Below are 22840 nucleotides of genomic sequence, written 5' to 3' on the forward strand. Positions count from 1 at the left end.
GTTACTGGATGATAGAATGGACCGTCGTCCGCTACGGGATGACAAAACGGATCACCGTCTATTACTCTACGACTTACTGAACTGCCATCCACTACAGGACAACAAAATGAATCGTCATCCATTACTGGATGACAGAAGGGAACACCATCCGTTACAGGATGACAGAGCATAATGTTGTTTGCTATTGGACGACACAAACATTTCTTCGTCTGTTGCATCGAACATTATCTCTATCCGATCTCAATTACCTTGTATGTCTTCTAGGGTAGGAGGACTCTTCTTGGACAAGTTTAGATTCATCTGGTATCAAGTTTGTATAAAAAAAAATCGGTGATCCATGTCTTGTTCTGAACTCTATAAATAAGAGCTCACCCCTGTAAATTTTAAAGAGGATTTTATAAATCTGAGTAAGTCCCATTCTTCCCAATTCAAAATAATTTATCAACATCTATGTAAACCTAAAATGTTAGCGTCTTTTTTTTTTTCTTTTTTTTGAGGTGAGCTTGTGAAGGCTAGTGAGCTCATCCAATGATCTCAACAAACCACTTATGATTGAAGTAGTCAGTCCTATAACGTTTAAAGGGGCCCTTTAACTACTCGATACAACGATACATCTTCGATTGTGTACTGGATCCCTAAACCTTCGTTGACAGATGTTTCTGACACAAAAGAGAGAAATCACATTTGGTGCAAACTACACCGTTCGTTTATCTGTAGGGTGGAACAAGGGCCAATGCGTTTAAGTCGTTTTTTTTAATAGTAGTAGCACTATCAAAGATAAACAATACCTACTTGTTCTCAAGATTCAACCCTAAACCATTGATTGTTTCCCTGTTGAACTTATTTCTTTAAACGGGGTCGGATCAGAAAAATTGGCTGAACCGAGCCGACTCGATTTATAAAATGTTGGTGTTTGGATCTGAATACGGACCCAAGCAATCGTGGGATAGGACGAGGAGAAACAAAGTGGAGAGGTCCGGATCCGGCCGGAGGGGCAAGAAAAACCCTACACCGCTCCCCTCCCTTTTATTTTCGAGTGGCCGCCCTTTTATTCCTGCTACTCTCCCTCTCTCTCCGCCCCCTGCTGCAAGGGCAATGGCTTCGTTTTGCCGGTCTGCTGCAACGAGGGGTACGAGGTTCGTTTTTCGAGCGGCCTCTGGCCCAAGGCCCTCATCCGTGTCTGTCCCCCGTCCTCCTCTTCCGTCGGCTCCCGCCACAAGACGACTTGCCAGGTCGACGACGGCAGCCCCCCTCTCTTTTCTCTTTTTTTTTTTTTGCTTTTTTTTGCGTCTTTTGCTTATGATGAAACAAGGGATGACATTATTATTCTCCGCGTTGTCGATGAACGAACGTCGTGCTTGTTGGTGCTGTAGTAGGTGTGCTCCGGCATCGGTATGCACCGAGTCTCTCATGCCTCTTCACAGTGCCATTGCATCCGCTCGCCTCAAGTCCAACATTTCCATCAACTCCAGCCTATGGGGCTGGCTCACCCAAGGTACTTCATTCCCCCCCCCCCCCCCCCCCCCCCCCCCCCCACACACACACACACACACACACACACACACACCACCACCACCAATCCCATACATAGACACGCGATGATGATGGTGTTAGTGGTGATGATTTGCATGCATCGGTGGTGACAATCTAAAGTTTTTTTCTTCTATACTAAGACTTTCTGACACGGCTGGACATTTCTGAAAGTTTGGACTTATTTTAGCTTAGCAGATAAGAAGAAGACCTGTCCAAAAAACGGGTGTGCCAAAACGACGAGCACGATTAGTAGGTAGTCATGGTCATATCTCCCTACTTTTATCCATTAACCCAATGTTTTTTCCCTTGAACTCCATCATGCGAGCACTCTGCAGTTTGTAACCCGATATGCTACGTAATAATTTCATAGTTGCAATGGTCATACGGAGGCATTTTCCTATCCCAAATATAGCGCGGTAACTGGACAATCTGCAGAAACATAAGTGATCATCTCTAGGATTCGGACACCCTGATGTATTTTTCTAGAGATTATCGCATGCAGCAGAATAGTTAATAAATGCGTGCAAAATCCTAGTCGCTCTTTGTTCACAGTTTATTTTGCATAAGTTTCCGAAGGAAGCAAAATGCCTTCTACTCTATATGGTGCTTTCTGGGCAATTGCATTCAGGTTTAACTGGGTCATCCTTATCTTTGTTGTTTCTGTGGTTGGTTCAGTTTTTTGTTTCTTTATTTTGTTCTACCATGCTCTATCATGCATTTGGACGAGTAATTTTCAGTTGTGGAATTAGGATCGTCATTGCTGCAATGATCCCACAGTGAATGGCTTAAATTCTCTTGCCATGTTAACTTGAAAGTTTCAACTTTGTTTGTTGTCATCCCTATTTCATCTGTTTCAGATTACCAATCTCTTTTTCTTCTTCACCTTTATACTCTTGACTATAGGTTCAGCCATCATAACGATGCTGGTTTCGTAGACTTTCTCAAAGTGCTTTCTGTTTTTTTAGCTACTTTTTCATCCTGTTTTCTTATCCCCTTCAGCTTGTGTTGAACAAAATCTCTATTAGGCTATCTGGAGAGGCGATAGCTTCTAGAAGAGGGCTTAAAGTGAGCTATGAGAGTCGCTATTAAGATATGTTAAGCAGAAAATGTTAAAAAATCAGAACGTTTGATTGGTTTACTTCTGCTGTTACCGAGCTTGAAAGTGAGATCGAGTTGGTACTGTCCCTTGGGTTAAGATGGCTTATCTCATGCCTTTATTCTTGTTTATCAGTAAGGTTGAAGATCTTTTAGGTGAATGCTTATCAGAGATGGTTACATGCACCTTTTCTCTGTTATCAGTCGTATAAATTGATTGTTATGTCGACACTGTGATTGTATATGATATACCTCTAAAGATGCAACTTGTTTCATTGAAAAGCATTATGCGCCCTTTATACCAGAATCATTTGGAGAGGAAAAAATAAATTGCACTCCATAGATCTATTTTCTCCTTTGTGTAAGTTTTCTTATTTGTAAAACGACACTTTGATGTCAATCTGTGGTTGATTTGAAATGAAGCACCTAAATTACTGAAGAAGGTTCTTTGGTTTCTTCTTCATGTTCTTTTCCTATATAATTTTGGTTTACTAATGGAATGAATGTCATTGGAACTTCTTGTAGCAGTTAACATTTGTGTCATGCAATGCTCCTATTCCATTTTAGCTTGTTTCATTAGTTTTCAGTATTATGCTCAAGATGGCCTACTTTCTATTGTTTGCTTAGGCCTCTCCCACTTGTGCTCTCTCTCTCTCTCTCTGAATTGGTCTCACATGAGAAGAGTTAAATTTTGAACCTTATACCCCAGTTCCTCTCTGTATCGATTTCATCACATGCTATCTCTCCTATTATTGGGATTTCCACTAGTCGTGAGTAATGGAATTTTGCATTTATCTTTTGTTACCTCTTCTTGGCTACACATCTGACATTCTTGTTTCCATTGTTTGTCCATGATCTAGGACTGTGTCTGCCATTGTGACAATGCAAGCTGGCTCTATATGGGGCAGTGGATCCAATAAATTTCTTGTTATTGATGCAAGTGGGAAGCACTTGAGCTTAGGTGATTTGCTGTGTTAAAGCAACTGTAGACATTTTATAATCTGTACATCATACAAACTCTCAGATGACTCGTTTGTCAGTGATATTGTAGCTAGACAATTCTTGGTTTTTTTCCCTTTTATCAGACAATGATTTAAACAGTGGTCACATTCCTGTTGTGTTTGGTGTTTATGTACTTGTAGTTCACTTTGTGTGTATGTTGGGGAATCTATTCCTTTGAAGCCAGCTATTCTCAAACGATTTTCCCAAGGGAGCAAGTTATGTGGTCATGTGATGGACCACTACATCTACTAAATGAAATTGTAGATGGAAGGAAAAGATATTCTTGTTTAGGTTTTGTGGTTTCGTTACTCTAACCTCTGGAATGTATTAAAATGTAGGTTTCTCTTTGAAATGGACTAAAGCTTGCCCTATAGTTCTCGTGTATGTTAATCTAAAGGTGCTGGTTCAGTGTGTTAATTTAATAGTTGCTGGAAAATGTACACTTTTGGTGGTTGTTCTTTAGCCTGTGTGCATTTCTGAAACTGTAAACCACTCCCCTCTCCACTCTCCTCTCTTGTAAAGTTGTGGCTGCTTACAATTGTTAATATTGGCAGATGCATTATGCAGCTCATTTCTGCCAGGCATACAATATAATAACAATTTTTTTGAAAATTTGTCTCCATGCATTTGATATATATATGTTTTGTGATGCACCATCTTGGCCGCTGATGTCTTTTCCTGTTGACTTAGTTGAGATTATGCTAAATCCCTCTTTTCCTTATGGATCAGATCATGAACCTAGTAGATAACGTTTGGGAGAATGGTTGCCACAACTGTTAATGTTAGAAGTCTGGATGAAGGTCAGATTCTCATTGCACATTCTGGTTTTGAGAAGATGGCTTCATTGCCAATGCTGTTGATTGATTTTGAACACAAAATTGTGTAGCATGGCTGTTAAAAACCCTTGCTCTTTATAGATTGATTTTGAAGTGCAGTAGGTGGCGTCTGGTGATCTTTTGCTATGTGTAATGCCTTGTATTGCCACATTTAGCAAATGCCCCTTAATTTAGTTGATTTGTTATTCATCGTTGGACACAAAAAAGGGAGACAGAAAGGACGTGATTCAAATTAATTTTATCTGATTAATTTGACTTGGTCCAATCTGAAGGGTGGTGGTTCTAATTTCTGGTCACCTTCTGTCATCTCCGTGTTTGCCATCATTCTGAGTTCAACCTTACTGTAGGTATAGATGTATACAGTTACCGGAGGACTAATCATCATCTAGTTGTGCGTCTAGCACATAGCCATTCTACTTGGTGTTTATGCTATGTCTCATGTGCCATTTATCATCAATATATTTTGCTGGAATTATCTTTTTCACACTATTCAAGTGCTTGATTTTACTTGAAAGAATTTCTGGTGCGCAACACATGAAGCAATGTTTTGTTGGTTTGAAATGGAGTGGAACTTTGCATAATATATTGTTCTTCAAATTAGTTTAGTTATGCACAATCCAATTTCTCCAATTTTGTCAACTATAGGGTCGTGTAAATTAGTTTAGTTGTGTTTTCCATTGGTTTGCTATGCTAGATGACCTTGATGTTTGCTTCTGTAGAATTTGTCTGTAGTTTATCTTAATATTGGTTTACAAGAAAATTGATGTTATTATTCATTGATTCCATTAATTTCATGTCATGCTTGATATAGGCCTTGCTTTGCCACGGTGAGAAGGCTGATATGATTTACGCACGTGGTCCATTGATCTGTTTATTTTAGCTTTTCATTGGAGTTTCGGATTATTGTTACGTGGCGTCGGGAAATAACAACAACAAACTAAATCCAAGAGGATTGATTTTGTTTTGTAGGTCTGTTCTCTCAGGGTGTTTAACATAGCCAGATGGGCATTATAGTGAAATCGAGTAAATTGTTGCTCTCTCATCAGTAGTTTCTTCTTGCAATTACCTTTTCTTGAAGTCTGGTAATGGGACTTTGTCGGACATTTATTTGTATAATGTACCAGCTAACTGACAAAAACTCTATTTTCCTTCTATGTCGGAATAAAGGCTCCCTTTCGTCGTCTTTTTTTTTATTTCCTTTTAATATGAGTCCAAAAATTGCAAGAATGCATTGGATTTACGGTTTGCGTCGGATTCAAATGCCGTTGGTTGGCATTTGGGGCTAAGTGCCCACAAATCGCTCGGTTTTGCTTACTCTGAGGTCTTGGCTGTTACTAATCATTTTAGTCATGCTTCCTCTGAGGTCTTGGCTGCAGATAACGTGATTGTTCTTGTGAATGCCGTCTCTCTCACATGCTTGATAAACGTTGGATCATTTTACAGAAATGTTGTTGGGGGAAAAATTAGCTTTCTATTTGTCAGAGCCAAAATGGATTGGAACCGTCTTATGATGGTTGACTGTAAAACATGTATTCGCCATATCCTTGCAACTAGTTGGGATATAAAATACGGATACAAAGAATTGACGGGGTTGGATTTGAGTAAGCATCTAGTTTGTAAGCGCCCAGTTCTTCCAACCTGCTTCCGGCCAATTAATGTATCTCGCTTGACAGATAGACACTGGGATGGGAACCCAACATTGAGAGGGCGAGGAAGTTCATCCATTGGCACTTGCTGATGCCACCGTTTGTCTTTACGACAGCTTGTTCCTGAGGGGAGTGCAAATGAATTGGGCATAGTGAGTTATCTTATCTCAATCTGACATGTTATTTTTGGATTTGGATTTTTGTATACAAGTTTAAAATTTGATTCAGTTGCGTTCTGGACGAGTGAAAAGCTATGTTTCACCGACATTGGTATGAATGTGGACACGATGCTATGAGATTTGATTCGCTGATTTTTTGAATAATAATGTGTCTCTCCCATGAATAGATGAGTAGGTTAGTTGCCTATGTTGCACCGATTTGGAAGGTTTTATTTTTTATTTTTTTATGTCATCTCAAATCTGACTTCTTAGAGGTGTTTTACATGCTTGGTTTTATAAGAATTAACTCTTGTATTTTTAGGTTTCAACATGTGGGTAGGTTTCTATAAAAATCGGTGGTGTAAAATCTTCATAAATATTTAAGCTTAAAAATTATATTTAAAAAAACATTATCGTTTTCCATCCAACTGACTATGTCGAACACATCTGCGAGATAAGATTTGTGAAAAATACCCCTAAAGCCCCTTGTCACTCTGGTAGTCCCTTTCACAGAGAAATGCCATGTGACACGAGCAGACACGTGGTCATGGAACGACTAATGTTTTGATATTTTAAAGTTTTATTTCAAATAAAACATATATTTTTTAACATTAAAATATTAAAAAATTAGTTTTTATTTATTAAAACTTAAAAAATTTGTCAGCCCTATTTTCTAAAAAAATTGTTTAAGTTGTGAGTCTAATCGTCATATTATGTATTTGTGATATATATATATATATATATATATATATGAGTAATGTGTTCCTTAGGCCCCCTTTTGCATTAGGTCTCATTAGGCTCTCTTAAAAAAATGTAGTTTTAAGTATTTTTTCGCAGGTCTAAAACCGTAGATGTGATCTATAGATTTTGTTTAGTGGAAACCGATGTTTGGATCGTGGGAATCTGATTGGTATACAGTTTTTTTCTGTGATCCAAAATCAATAGCTACAAAGGTTGGCTCATAAAAACATGTATTTTCATCGAAAAACATGATCCAAGAGTAGATTCTCACTAAATCTGTCATGCTAAACCCATCTAATATGTTAAGTTATATATATACTAGAAATGGAGCTTAATATGTTCAGTTTTATATATATATGCAGGTGCTAAATGAGTTTTTCAGGATTTTTATTTTATTTTTAAATTCTATCTATTTACTTGATTTTATAGGGATATCTGCTGAAGTGTTCAATTCTGACATATGTGAGTTTTTATAAGGTTAAAAAAAATCAACGGTCCAAAATCTTTGTAATTTTTCGACGCTCCAAATATCAACCACTATTCAATAACCTTGCCGTTGCATCTTATTTAGATCCAACGGCCACGGCATTAAGTATTTAAATAAAATTAAAAAGGGTCCTTCTCCCTTTCTTTCTCCTCTCCCTCTCGCTCTCCCCTCTCCCGTCGTTGAGCCGTCTCTCGCCTGAGCCCTCTCTTCCGTCGCTGATCCCTCTCTCGCCTGAGCCCTCTCTCTCTCGTCGCTAAGCCCTCTCTCCCCTTCCCTCTCTCTCGCCTGATCTCTCTCACGCGCTGCTACGCTGCACCCACGACTGCCGTTCGAGCTACCCCTACTGGCGTCGGAGACCACCCTTCCTGTCCCACAGCGGCTCCCTTGCTCCTCCCTCTTTTGTGAGTGTTTCATTTTTTTTCTTTTCTTATTTGAGGGTTTCAAGCCATTTCCCTTTACGATTGTTTTTCTTTCTTATTTGAGGATTTCTTTATGGCTTTTATTGTTGTTGGGCTTGCAATGTATTCTTGAGACTCACTGCCTGCAAACTGATATGGTTTAGGGGCCTTCTACAGGTCAGGGACTCAATATCACTTAGGAGTGTCAAAAGGTTTCTTGTTCATCCTGCTTAGCTTTATGTTTGTTTTAGCAATTTTGTTGCTGTTTCATGAGTTTCTGTTTGTATTCTTTTATGCTGAAACTGTGTTAGCTAGATCTAGGAAGTACTCATTCTATTTGCTTTTAGTTTGACTTGCTTGAGCTATTCTAAGGTTTTGATCCTGTGGAGGTTATATTATGAGTTTCTTTAATTTGCCTCTTGCTTTTAGCTATGGTGTTTCTTCTATAGACTGTTCCTTCCATTAATTATTTTTTAATAATAAATACATTCATCTGTATAAAATCAAAAAATATTTTTAATCAATTATTCAAATAAAAATCCGTCTCATTGTGTCATGTTTTTCAAAAACTTTGTGAATTCACATCTACTACTTGTATGGAATCATGCTTCATGCTCGTGTCTTTGGACATGGGTTAAGAACAAAGTTGCAAAAGTTGATAGAAAAAATGAAGAAAAACTAAATTTGAGTAATTTATACAGTTAAAAATCTCATTAATGCCACTATGGCTTTGAATGTTGTGGATCTTAGAGATACATGGACGGGCCGATCAAGGCATGGGACTATACCTTGATCTTGATCTGACCTCCTTGTGGATCTTGTTGGATCCTGGTACGGTTCCAGTGTGGCCAATGAGCCTTACATGGAATCCAATGACCCACTTGAATAGTGGGCCATTAAGATAAGAACCACCTTCAAGTTTGGAAATCCAATGAAGTTGGTTTAGCAGGGTAATGACTACTTAGGGGAGGATAAATTCTCAAGCCCCTGCTTCTGCAGGATACACCAAGAACTCTCGATAATCACATCGAGGATCTCTCCTGAAGCAGACCGTTAATCTATTCTTCATTTCTCTTCTCCTCTTGTTTTCACTGTTTCCACCTCGATCAAAATTTTATGAGTGGTATCAGAGCTACGTTTTTTTGGTGTGCGTGGTCCCGACATTTGAAGGTTTCTTCTCTATCGAATGGGTCTTACGGCTAGACGAGGGGATGACTGTGGATGGGTTTGGCCAGCCTGAGACTGCGGGAGGACGTAGAGCTGCTCAAGGGTGTGAGCGAAGAAGCAGCCCCTACGATGACAACATGTGTCATCCTTACAGGGTTGTATGCGGTAGCACATCGGGTGGAGCCAGCACTCGAAGACACCGTGGGCGAACTCGCAGGCATCGCTGCACTTGCAGTTTCCCTTTGCGGAAGTCTGGGCAAGCAGTGCCAGAGTAAAGAAAAATTGCGTGGGTCACGGCGCTTCGCCTTCTCTCCCGGGTGGGAATCCTTTGTCGTAGCGTCAGGGTGATGAAGCTGTCGACGAGGCATAATGGTTCGTGATGAGGATTCGACGAGATCACAGATGGCGCAGACGGTCGATACAACGAGCGATGGCTCCTTCTCGAGCCTTCGGGCGTACGGCTCCGCCTTGCTGGAGATGCCAACGAGGTTTTCCCGGCTGGTCGAGGCTAGGTCAGCAACGCTGGAGGAGATGAGCATCATCCGGGTTTGACATGCAGGGGAAGCTCCGGTGGCACAACCTCGTGGGGCTAGGCCTGGGAGGGATGGTGGGCGTCTTCTTCATCGTGGGCTTCGTCGCTGCCAGTGTTGTGAAAAGCGTTGAGACGTAGCGAGGCGTTCCACCAAAATCTGAGGCGAGGCGTAAGCCTCGAGGCGTGAAGCGTAAGCCTCAAAAAAAAAATTAAACTTAAAAAAGACTAAAAAATATCTAAAATTATGAATAATTTTTTTTAAAATGTGTTGGGATCCAGTAATCGGTCCAAAATTGTGAAACATCATAACAAGGACTTGGATCCTGTCAATGAACCCTATCCGGGTTTAGAAGAATATATACAGTCAGATCTCTTAAGATACCCGAACCGCTCAAAAAACCTTTAATGTCATAAAACCATATCCATTTGATAGATCCAATCTCTAAAACAGGTTGGATCCAAGCTAGGTCCATATTGATAAGAACTATGGGTCTAGAATTGGATATGGACTCATTGTCAAGACATGCAAATACCTAACTGTAGATGATATATATAGTGTAGGTGTGGTTTTGGATTTGGATACAAATCCAAATCCATTTTAAAAATCTATCTCTACGTTATATTGCATTGGATTGAGATTGGATTGGATCCAATTCCAATTCAATGCAATTGTGTTGTATTTAGAATTTGGCTGGGTCCGTTTGGACCCAAACCCAAAGCTATTCAATGTGAGACTCATTTTTGGTTGGGTCCGTTGTATTTAGAATTTTGCTGGATCTTGGATCCAACATGACCAATCCAATCTGAAATAACAACACAATTGCATTAACCGATTGAGTTGGGTCCAAATGGGCCCAACCCAATCCGACCTCATTAACCGATTTCCCCTCTCTTAAGATGGTTTGGATCAAGGTTCGACCCACTTAAATTCAACCCAGATCCAAACACTCTAACCGACCCTCTTAAAACAAATGGGCCCAACCCAATCCTCTCTCTTGTTCACTCCTCTCTATGTTTACCCCCACACTCACTCTCAGATCCCTCTCTCTGCTCTGCCTACTCCACTACCACCACCAAGAAAGTCGTCGTCGTCGCTCACTGCACAGGTGAGTGCCCTCCTCCCCTTCTTCTTCATCATCATCATCTTCTTCTTCTTCTACTTTTCTTTTTTTTTGCCGCTGACAACAACTGCAACAACCCTATTGCTGCTGCCACAAGCCAGGCGAAAGGGATTGGCTAAATGCCCCCTGTTGGGTGAGCTTACACAGACTGTTTGCCTCACAGAGAAACGAGCAGAGAATGAGGGCCCTCGATATATTAACCCTAATTTTCAGTCAAATGGGTGCTTTGACCCCCATTTGACCAAAAATTTGAGGCGTCTACGCCTCACTTTGAGGCGCGCCTCGCCCTGAGGCGTACGCCTCAAGGCGTATGAGGTGTACGCCTTAGGGTATTTACGCTTTTATGTTGCGCCTCAAGGCACAAAGGCCCTCACCTTGAGGCGAGGCACACTTTTTGCGCCTTGAGGTGCGTTTTTAATAACACTGGTCGCTGCCCATAAGGCCGGGCCGATCGTTGTCCTCTCCTATGCCATCGTCGGCCTCTGCGCACTCCTCTCCACCTTCTGCTTCACCGAGTTCGCTGTTGAAATGCCGATCATCGGTGACACCTTCACCTCCTACCTCGCCACCATCTTCGGAAACTCCTCTCCTGATGCCTTGAGGATTCCGACCTCATCATTGTCGCCATCATCTTGATCACCACCTGAACTCTCCCTCTCTTGCCTCTTGTGGTTCATGGGAGCCACACAAACCCTCTCTTCCTCCTCTGGTTTCACCGGAACCACCACACCCGAGTCAATCTCTTCAACATTTTTGACCCCGCCTGCCCCCTTTGAATTGGGAAAAAATGCTATAGGCAGCTGCCAGCGCCCTCGACTTCTGATTCTGTTGTAGCCGACACCAAGGAGAGCTTGATTTCTTTATAAGTCTTCCCGTAGTCTGCGAGAGGGTGTATGCCATGCTCCGGCCATCGCAAGTATTCTCGGTTCTTCCTCTCATTTTTTAATGACACCCCCATTCTCTTCTTAACATCTCGAGAGAGGGCTTCATCGATCTGACCATTGGCGGTGAGGGCGGCTATGAGATCAGGGAGGCCGATCGGCAGGTCATTGCCCTTGTCCACCTGCCAGAAGTGGAAGGTCTTGCACACCTTCTCGAGGTCATGGCACAACAACGGGCTTGGTTCGAGCATAGATGGAGGAAATCGACGTGAATCGACATTTTCGAAGAGCATGCATCAGAGCAATAGCATCGACGTTGCCACTCAGATAGACGAGTTATTGAGCAACGATGACGTCGGGGTTCGATGGAGGCTTGAAGGAAGGACAAGACTGGGGTGCTCCGCCCCTACCTCTAGCACATTTAGGCCGTCGTCGAGGAGATCACCGACCAGAGGTCATCGTCGGTGGCAGTGGCAACAACAGTGTGGAACTTCGGCCAACTGATCGTCGGGAGGTAAGGTGACACCCCATTTCATCGGGTGGTGGCTGCGGTGGAACCTGCGAAAAAGATGAAAGAAAAATAAAAAAGGAGAAAACGAAACAAAGAGTTAGGGTTTCTCAAAAAATTGAGAACCATTTTTTTATTTTTTTTCATATTCAGTCCCTAATTTATTTAATATTATGTTTTCGGGCTTCTGTTTCTGGAAAATTCCAGAAACAAGCCTGTTCTCTGAAAAATATCAGAGATAGGGTTATAGTTTGAACTTTTCTGAAATTACAGAAAAACACCTACAATTTTATGTTTAACTCAGAAAATTCTAAAAATCATGTTTTAGTGTTCTAAATTGTTGAATTTACCTAGAACTATTTCTGACTTTTCTGATTTTGCATAAAAGTGCTTTTGGCTTGCGGAATACCTCCCAAAGCGTTATCCAGACAGGTTTAGATATGAATTGGGTCAAGTTGTTCATGTAGCTTCTTAAAAACTTGGTTGGATCCGGTAAAACCTTTTGGACCCCGTTATGAATTGCTTTATATCTCTACCCTGATATTTTTTGGATCCTGAAATATTGTGTCTGCATATGTTTTTATATATGCATTAATATTATGTTCATATATGGATCCAGTATGGTTTGTATTGATCCAATTTTTTATATAGATCAAGTTTAATTGTAAGATCTATTAAATATAATGTTTGGGTCAAGATTGGATCAAATGCTTGGATCTTATAAGGTAAAATAAATCTAGTTTGATCCAATAAATTATAGTGGGTCTGGTTGAATTGGATAGGGGTATAGATTTGTTGCAAGTTTGTGATGGATCAGGATATGTATAATTACCATATATGGAATACGAATCTAGACTTGATTCAAGATTTATGATTGGATCTGGGTAAGTGTTATGCCCAGATATGGAGTACGGATTCAGAATTGATCTAGAGACAAATCTATATATATATATATACATATATATATTGTCATATATATTTTATGGATTTAGATTTGATCCAAGTTTTATGTTGAATCTGGATAGTATCAGGCCAGATATTTGGATCTAATAATGATATATGTTTTGTATGGATTCGGGTTTGACACGGTTAGACCCAGATAAGTAGAATGCTGGATGTGTAATATGAATCAATTTGTACTTGAAATATATGGTTTCAGATATGGATTTGGATTATGGTCAAATCCTATGAGATCCTTGGTTTTATTTAAGCTTGTATGGAGATCTATTTTAATATGGATCGTGTTGGACTTGATAGATAACATCTCAAGTCGGTTTTGGATATGGACTCCTACAAATCCAATAAATTTGGGTATATATATTAGTGGATTTGGTAAATGATTTGAACTTAAATGTGCAAACTTGTAGTTCAATTAAAGCTTTATAATTGACTTATCATATTTGGCATATCCAAATGGTAATGAGATAACTCTCATTGGATATGGATCTGGTGTATATCCAAATTGGATTTGGATATAGAGATTTATGCTTAAATTCATATGGAAAATCAAGGTTGTTAAATGCGATGAGGCGAAGCGAGGCGTTGACGCCTCTCACAACTGGTATGGAAGTGAAGCGGTGGGAGGGGAGGCAGGGAGCGGCGGAGGAGCCGACACGTGGCGGTGGATCCACCGACACTTGGGGTTAGCACAACCGACGAATCGGGTGGAGGAGGAAGACTTGGGGATGAAGGAGGGGGTTCTGGAGGTTGATGAGGGGCAATTTGCGCATCACAGCACGCCTTAGTACCTTGAGCGTGCGCCTCGCCTCTGAGGCGTACGCTTCAGGTACTGAGGCGTACGCCTCTCACAACACTGTGGAAAATCAACCTAGTTTGTGAGTATCCTCATGATGATGATATATCATGAAGAAAAAGTCCAGCTAGTGTATGTAAAACCTCATGATGTTGTGGCTTAATGCAAATATTGCTTAAATGCAATGCATTTGAAAAGTGGGAGCTGAATTATAATTTTACACATGCATGTGAGGATATTTATGTGACGATAAATAATCATTATAAATAATGCTCCTTATGATATTCTTGTAAATGTAGGAAGAAATATTTTGTTTTCATGCATGAAATGCATTAATGGTGTTGGTCAGTCACATTTATGACTATTTGGATTCAGATATCTGATCTAAAATGATCAGGTAATGATCAACATGTTATAATGTACATGAAAAGTGAGAGTAGAAACTATGGTGAAAATTTGAAAGGTGAGAGTATTAGCTATGATTGACAAATCATGAATTTATAAATTTCATATTACTCTAATAATGTGCATGCCTATGATATAGTTATGGAAGAGCCATAAGAACCCCATGACTATGTGAGACCCACATTATGATGTATTCATTTTTGATCTATGGACTACATGACTTAGTATGCAGTAAACCGTGAATACTTGAAATAAACTGATACACAAAATAGAGGTTATGATAAAATTTATGACATGATAAGAAAACACCGTAGTTTGTGAATATTCTCATGATAGAGATATATCATGAAGGAGAAATCCAACTAGCGTATGTAAAATCTCATAATGTCATGAGTGCAATACATAATGTACTGGTTATGATACAATGTAGGTGTTCGCCCCATTTGGCCAAGTGGGAGATATTGGATCCTAGTACGAATCCAGTGTAACCAATGAGTCTCACATGGAATCTAATGACCCACTTGATTAGTGGGCCATTGAGATAAGAACTATTAGGATAGTAGTGGACTCACTTCTTATTGGATTCTCAACAAGTTTGGGAATCCAATGAAATTGGTTTGGCTGGGTAAGGGCTACCCAGGGGAGGATAAATTCTCCTGCCCCTGCCTCTGCAGGATACACCAAGTGCTCTCGATAATCACATTGAGGATCCCTCCTGAAGCAGGCCGTTAATCTATTTCTCATTTTTCTTCTCCTTTTGTTTTCACTGTGCACACCTCAATCCGAATTCTATCAGATCTCATATTATTGGATTGAGATCCCACTATAAGGAAAAAATTCCTTAAATCCTTAGATCTTTGATCCAAATCCAACCTTAATATTGAACAAATGGATGCATTTATAATAGGCTGACCCCTTGAGATATCTACCATAGAAATGTCAATCACAATAGGTTTGAGATGGGTGCCAAATCAATTGTGTCCATTTAGTAAGGTCTGAACTCTTATATCCTTCTCCTATTCTTGGCATCATGGTTTTGGTTTGTTGTTGTCAATCTTATGGACAAAAGGCTTGAGTTGAGCAGGCTAGGTTGGCATAAGTATTTTTCACAGCCTGAACTAGTCTAGGCCTTGATCCAATAACTATTGAGCCTTGATTGTTGTGCTATTTAAGGTGACAATTTCTTTATTTTAGTTCTTAGTTGTCCCTTGGCTATTGAGGTTGTGAGGGCACCTATGGAATTTAAACCAAAGAACTTATTTTCTTTCCCTTTTTATTGGTTTTCTTGTTTTTGTTATAAGAATTTCAGACAACTCTGCCTGTGTATAACTGTTTAGTTATACACTGCCGGTCCCAAGCCCGGATAAAGGAGGAGGGTTGCGGTAGGCCAGTGACAACCAACATAAAAACTTAGTCATACCCTATGAATATGAACCAATATGAGAATTTTGTTGGGGTGTTCCCTACTGAGCGACACATTGTACTCTATAGGCCCGGAGGCAGTGATAAATGGGCAAGGGTTGCTAGGTCGTCACCTAGAAGCGATGCGTTACACCGGTGCCCAGGCGTGGTGTCAAATAGGCAAGGGTTCCCTCACTTTGTTGGACGGGTGGGGGTAAAGAAGTTAGTCCAAGACCATAAAATTAGGTTAGTCACTTGGAACATAGGGTCTTTAACTGGTAAGTTGGTAGAGTTAATAAATGTTATGTGTAGGAGAAATATTGATATTTTATGTCTACAAGAGACCAAATGGGTAGGTGAGAAAGCAAAAGTAATAGAACCTTGGGGATATAAGATTTGGTATACAGGAATAAATAGGAATAGGAATGGAGTAGGGATTGTTATGAGTTGTGAGTTTATAGATAATGTAGTTGAGGTCCGTAGGAAGGGTGATAGGATTTTACTTATTAAATTAGTATTAGGTACAAATATTATTAATATTATTAGTGTTTATGTACCTCAAGTAGGTTTAGATGATTCCATTAAGCGTCAATTTTGGAAAGATTTAGATAGAGTAGTACAAGGGATATCTTATGGAGAAAAACTTTTCATCGACGGTGACCTTAATGGACATGTAGGCATTAGTAGGGATGGATTTGAGAGTATCCATGGAGGCTATGGTATAGGAGAAAGAAACGAAAGTGGAGAAATGATTTTAGATTTTGGTTTGTCCTATGATATGATCTTAGCAAACACTTGGTTTAGAAAGAGGGAGTCTCACCTAGTAACATTTAAAAGTGGGGTTAATACGAGTCAGATAGATTTTTTCCTACTTAGAAAGAGAGATAGGGGTTGTTGCATCGATTGTAAGGTTATACCGGGAGAAAGTGTAGCTACACAACATAGAGTCTTAATTTTAGATCTTAGAATTAAACAATGCTGCAAAAGGGATAGACATAGGATAGATCCTAGAATTAAGTTGTGGGCACTGAAAGGAGTTAAATAAGGAATGTTTGTAGAGCAGGTAGTTAAAGAAGTTGATTGGTGTCTCGAGGAGGATTCATAATAAATGTGGAATAAGATAGCGGGTGACATGAGAAAGGTGGCTAAGGAGGTATTGGGTGAGTCTAAAGGCGGTGCACCGCTAGGTAAGAATACATCATGGTGGAACGAGGATGTTAAATTAGCTATTAAGGTTAAAAGAGTGTTATAGAAATCTAAGAAAGAGTCGTGATAATGAGAATTTGAAGAAGTATATGATAGCAAAGAAGGAAGCTAAAAAAACAGTTCGAAACAGGAGGGATAAGGTATATAAGGAGGTTTATGACAAGTTGGATACCAAAGACGGCGAGAAGGATATTTATAGGCTTGCAAAGATGAGAGATAGAAAATCGAGGGATCTGGGTATGGTTAGATGTATCAAAGATGAAACGCAAAGGGTTTTAGTCAAAGATGAGGAGATTAAGGAGAGATGGAAAGATTATTTTGATAAGTTATTTAATGAAAGTCATGCTCAGGATCTTGGAGACTTCTCCATTCCTTTTTATGAGATGAATCATATCTTCATGCGCAAGATTCAAAAGAAAGAAATTGCAGAGGCTTTGAAGAAAATAAAATCAAGAAGGGCAGTTGGCCCAGATGGTATACCTATCGAGGCTTGAAAATGCTTGGGAGAGAAATGTTTAGAATAGTTGATAAATCTTTTTAACAAGATTTGGCGGACAAATAAGATGCCTAATGAGTGGAGGAAGAGTACTTTGGTGCCTCTATATAAGAATAAGGGTGATATACAAGATTGCACAAACTATCGTGGTATAAAACTCATGAGTCATACTATGAAACTTTGGGAGAGGGTGATTGAGTCTAGGTTGAGGAAGGTTGTCATGATATCGGAGAATCAATTTGGTTTTATGCCTGGGAGATCAACTATGGAAGCTATACATCTTCTTAGACAACTTATTGAGAGATATAGAGAGAGAAACAAAGATTTGCATATGTTTTTTTTTATTTGGAGAAGGCATACGATAGAGTACCTATGGACGTTCTCTGGTGGACATGTTAAAATCCGAAAGATGTCTATGGGGGGGGGGATAGTCCCCAACTTGAGTACTTAAAAAATATCTATACAACAACTACGCCTTCATCCCAAAACAATTGGGGTCGGCAATATGAACCAAAAAAGAAAATCATTTGGGGTCTTCCACATGAATCCTTCTCCTCCGATCATTTTTATCCAATGCCATGTCCTCGGTGAGGTTCAAAGCATTCATATTTTTTCTTATCATCTCCATTCAAGTCTTCTTAGGCTTACCTCGACTTCTTTCAACTAATATATTTTCTCATTTCTCCATCCTTCTAACTGGAGCATCATTAGGCCTTCGCCGAATATGTCCAAACCACCGTAAAGTATTCTCTCTCATCTTATTTTCATTGGGCGCAACACATACCTTCTTACGTATCTCCTCGTTCCGAATCTTATCTTTTATTGTATTTTCACACATCCATCTAAGCATACACATCTTAGCTACACTCATTTTTTGAATATGAGCCAACATTCCGTACTTAAAAAATATCTATATACAATAAAATTTACCATAATATAGCATTGGAACAAGTGACCTAGATCGCAAACTCCAATGTTTCTTATGCTACTTTTCAAGAACTTGGTCACTTTTTGTCATGTCAAACAGACAAAAAGCAATGACTGCAAACAATTGTTTCTTTCTTGATCCAATACAGATTTTTGCAACCATAGCTGCGGCTTAGCCTCGGGTATGCTAGTTACAATTTTGACTTTCCTAGATACCCATTCTTGATGTGAAATAAATAACATGATTCCAATCTTTTTTTTAATAAAATCATCACATAATAAGTTCATGATTTGCTTACCTTATTGTCTTGAAGGTGATAATTGGTGATAAAAGTTCACCAATTTTAGAGAGAGAGAGAGAGCATGCAATATGTGAATTTTAGAATCATGTGGAAACTAGACAACCGCTTTCATAGGATCTACAAAGAGCTCTTAAGAGAAGACATGCTCACAATACATTTCCAACATCCAGTCAACAAAAAGATGTCTGTCAAGTTCTTATGAGTCAAGGAGAAGGGCACCAATCCTTCTATCCACCTCCCATCCAAGGCCCATAATTTGAAACACAAAAAACCTAAAAGAGAAGAGAAAATGAAGAAATAAAAAGACTATACAAGATCATGTGTATGATTACAGACATGTTGGAGGAGCAATCAACCGAAACTTGATCTGCTTATACCCAAGAGTAGTAACATTTTAAAGGCTGTCTTGGCTACACCGACTATGACTGTTAAAGGCAAAACCAGATCTGCTTATACCCAAGAGTGGTGTTCTTGGCTACACTGACTATGACCGTTAATGCACCAAATGTTTTTGCCTCTTGCACTAACGTTTTGCGAACAGAGGGACCACGAGAGATTTTCACTTTAAGATCTACCTGTAGCAATAAGACAACATGTAAGTCGTATATACTTTTTCTGAGAGAAAAATGGAAGACAAAATTCTGTAAAAAAAAAATCCAGAAACTGAAGCAAAGAAAGAACCTGTTTCAGATTGCAGAAACCTTCAGACTGAAAGAATGGAATCAAACGTATTCACCAAACAAACCACAGAGGATTTATCTCTTGTGAGTTTTTGAATATTTTAAAGCCTTTAAGTTTGTTATTGAACACTTTTCAATCTGATAATGAAGGTGAATTTACCGATCATGAATTTGAAATTTTTTTATGAGACCATGGCATACTTCATCGGTTTTCGTGCACGCACACCCCAAAACAGAATGGTCTTATTGAGAGAAAATATCGACATATTGTTGAAACCAGACTTAGTTTAATCCATACTTCATCTTTTCCATATTCCTTTTGGGTAGAAGCCTTTCGTACTGCAGTGTATATCATTAATCGTCTCCCAACTTTAGTCCTTCACCGTAAATCTCCTTACAAGCTTCTTTTTCACAAACCGGCTGCTTATCATCATCTCCGTGTTTTTGGTGCTTGCTGCTACCCACTCTTAACACCCTATCTCACCACCAAATTTCAATCTAAGACTGCTTCCTATATCTTTCTTGACTATGCTTCTCGCCATAAGGGCTATCTCTGCTTCGACCCGTTCTGTAACCGCACCTATATCTTTCGTCATGTTTACTTTGACGAATCTACTCTTGGACCCATCCCTCCGGAGGCTTGTTCTTCCTCACCCTCTCTTTTCGACTAGGGTTTCTCTCCAGTTGTTGTCCTCCCTCCTCCGGACCCACTTCCTCTGCCTTCTTCTGAACCGCCAGCTCCACCCGATATTTCCCTTTCTCCTCCATTGCCTATTGTGGTCGTTGCAAAATTTTTCTCTTTTTCCTTTCTTTCCTTTATTTTCTCTTTCTAACCTTTTCCCACTTTTTGAGAGGAAAAAGGAAGAAAAAAAGAAGAGAAAGAAAGAAAGAAAGAAAGAAAGAAAGAAACTCTTTTGCAAGGTCTCACTTGACCTTTATTTGAAAAATATTTGAAAGATTAACTCGCCTCCATTTTTGAAATATTGCGAGAAAAGATGAAGAGACGAGATTCGCTCATCGGTACGAGGTTCAACTGTTCCTCTCGTCTTTACCAGGGGTAATTGAACCAAGAATCAAATTAATGCTTTTTGTTTTGCCTAAATTTGTTTAAATTTATTCTGAAATCCTAAAATGCACATTGAATCATGCTTGTGCTTATGAAGATGCAAAGACTTATGCTTTTGAGAAATGCCTAAGAAATTTTGGAACTTTTTCAAGTGATTTTGAAATAAGTTTAAAAACGTCCTTGAAGAAGAGTTTCAAAAGTTGAATTACTCTTGAAAAACTACATTTTGAATCTAAACTTGAAATTTGAAGTGAATTTGAGATTTGAAGAAGGAAATTTGAAATTCTGAGGTTGAAATAATCAAATATTGAAAATAGATTGAAATTTGAATTGAAGAAGGAAGAAATGAAATTTGGAACTTGTAATGGATTCTTGAAATGGAACTTGGAAATAAAAGTTGAATTTGGAATTGATACTAAAATTGAGATTTGAACTTTGGAATATAATTGGAAATTGGAATTAGAAATAGAATTTGAAATGAAAATTGAATAGAAATTTAAATTGGAATTTCGAATTGGTTTTGAGATTGAATTTTAACCTTGAATTTGGAAATTGAAATTAGAATATGAAATTGAAATTGGATTTGCAAGTCAAAGAATGAATTTAGAGGTTGAAATTTCAGAGAAATAAACTTTGGAAATAGAATTTGAATTCAGACTTGGAATTTGAAATCAGGATGGAATTTGAAAAACTGAATTGAATTTGAAAATGTTAAATCGATTTTGAAATTTGTCTTGAAAAGATAGAATTAGAGAAAATCGATTTAGAAACTCAGAATCAATCTCAAAATTTGAGTTGAAATCTCAAAATGAATTTCAAAACTTTGATTTAAAGTTGAAAGGAAGATTAAAACTCAGGATTTGAAATGCAATTCAAAAATGGAAATGGAAACAAAAAATTTGAATGAAATTTAGAATTTTAAGATGTGAAATTCATAAATGAGAATTGAACTGGTTTAGATTGTGTTGCAGCGGCTGATCCAGCTTCAAAGATTTATTTCGATTTGAATGAAGGATTTCCTACTGATGATGGTAATCAAGATGAGCCAGTACCAGTGGCAACTGTATCTGTTAGTTCTACTGCCATGCATCAACCCAATATCAAGTGGTATATCAGTTTCAATTATTGTAGTTGCGGCTACAAAATACTCCACCATGCACATTCACTGCTTCCGCATCTCATGTTCAGCATCTATGGTAGTCACCCACCTATATTATGCTGCACACATCATCTTCTCAGCAACTCCTCATATCCACAATAGCTCACTAGCTTATGATCCACCATGGCACCCAATATCACCTTTTCACCTTGCTGCACTTGTTACATTCACACACAGTGCTTTCACTCCCTCCAGCATCATACATACATAGCACATATATATCTTCTGTTAGTCATTTCCTGCGTTCATTATGGTGTGTCTCATCATTTCAATCTGCATGCCGATACTCATTAGTTCAGGGATTAATTGGTACATATGTTTTATCATTAGTTTAACTTATCATATAGGCATCAACATCACTCTCATATTGCATGTATATCATATGTGATATATATATATATGTATGTAGGTATGTATATATCATTTATTATCTTTCCATCACGTATATCTTGGCATATTAGCACTTTACCTTTAAATTCTATATGATATGTGCAATTTTTCTTCTCTTTTCATACTAATCAAAGTGTTTTGCAGAGAATGTGTGGAAAACATCATTACTTGGAGTTATAAATTCAATTTTAAATATTGTAATAAGTTAGGTCTTAATGAGAATTCATATTTCCAGCTTTTAGATAGAATGCATGAGCATAGTAAATATCATGAATTGTTTGTTTTCATGCTTTTTGCCTTTGTTTTCCTAAATCTCACAATGGTGAAATACGAATGGCACGTGCACCATTTCGTAAGAGGTAATTGATCCTAAGTTGATGATTTACATCAATGGCCATAGTCGGGATGTAAACAAAACTTAGGATTTTTATCTTTTATAAAATAACACTGGATCCTTTTCAAAATTCATCATATTTTCCCCTTTTATCAGAGTTTAATCTAAAATTGATTCAATACATATATCAATGGCCATAGTCAGGATATATTGAGAATTAATTTCATTTTAAACTCTATAAAAGCACCAAAATGTATTTCTTTCTTCAGTTGAATTTAAATGTGATTATCATATAATACATTCAATGACCATAGTCAGGAGTGTATTATATCATTAATCTTATTTACATTCATTTAAAGAATGAGATATGCGTTTTTCAAAATCCAAATTTAAATTCTTTAAATTCATTCATCATTTAGGATAGGATTGCATCATATTTTCAAAATTTCTTTAAAAAATCCAAGTGATCTCAAATATCTTTCTTTAATTTCTATTTTAAATTCATTCTTCTATCTTATTTAAAAGATTTAATTTTCGATTTCAAAGTCCAATTTGACTTTGAGATTTCAAAACTCAATTTTTCCAAATTCAATTTCAAAGTTCAAATTAACTTTGA

General features: G+C 38.4%; 2 protein-coding genes and 1 pseudogene across 7 annotated transcripts in view; 2 read left to right on the forward strand and 1 right to left on the reverse strand.

The window, feature by feature from the left end:
* Positions 1 to 5604, forward strand: part of LOC149841558 (MIP18 family protein (DUF59)) — a 101548-nt gene extending 95944 nt beyond the window's left edge. Inside the window, exons 5-7 of one of the 6 annotated variants that reach the window (XR_016430721.1) lie at positions 3489 to 3589; positions 4360 to 4430; positions 5278 to 5340. Coding sequence is in view for 3 of the 6 variants with exons in the window: in XM_089998531.1 (XP_089854657.1) it covers positions 5436 to 5458 (23 nt within the window). In the remaining 3 variants the exon portion in view is untranslated. The other 5 variants (XR_016430720.1, XR_016430719.1, XM_089998531.1 and 2 more) reach the window with 5 other exon arrangements.
* Positions 5605 to 7809: 2205 nt separating this feature from the next.
* LOC149841559 (uncharacterized) overlaps positions 7810 to 22840 on the forward strand; it is an 81842-nt gene continuing 66811 nt past the window's right edge. Inside the window, exon 1 of the mRNA XM_089998538.1 lies at positions 7810 to 7899. The gene's annotated coding sequence lies outside the window, so the exon portion shown is untranslated. The remainder of the gene's footprint in view (positions 7900 to 22840) is intronic.
* Positions 11507 to 11890, reverse strand: LOC149841560 (oil body-associated protein 1A pseudogene; annotated as a pseudogene).

Source organism: Nuphar pumila, chromosome 3 (assembly GCF_984573655.1).
Source record: "Nuphar pumila chromosome 3, dmNupPumi1.hap1.1, whole genome shotgun sequence".
Taxonomy (NCBI): Eukaryota; Viridiplantae; Streptophyta; class Magnoliopsida; order Nymphaeales; family Nymphaeaceae; genus Nuphar; species Nuphar pumila.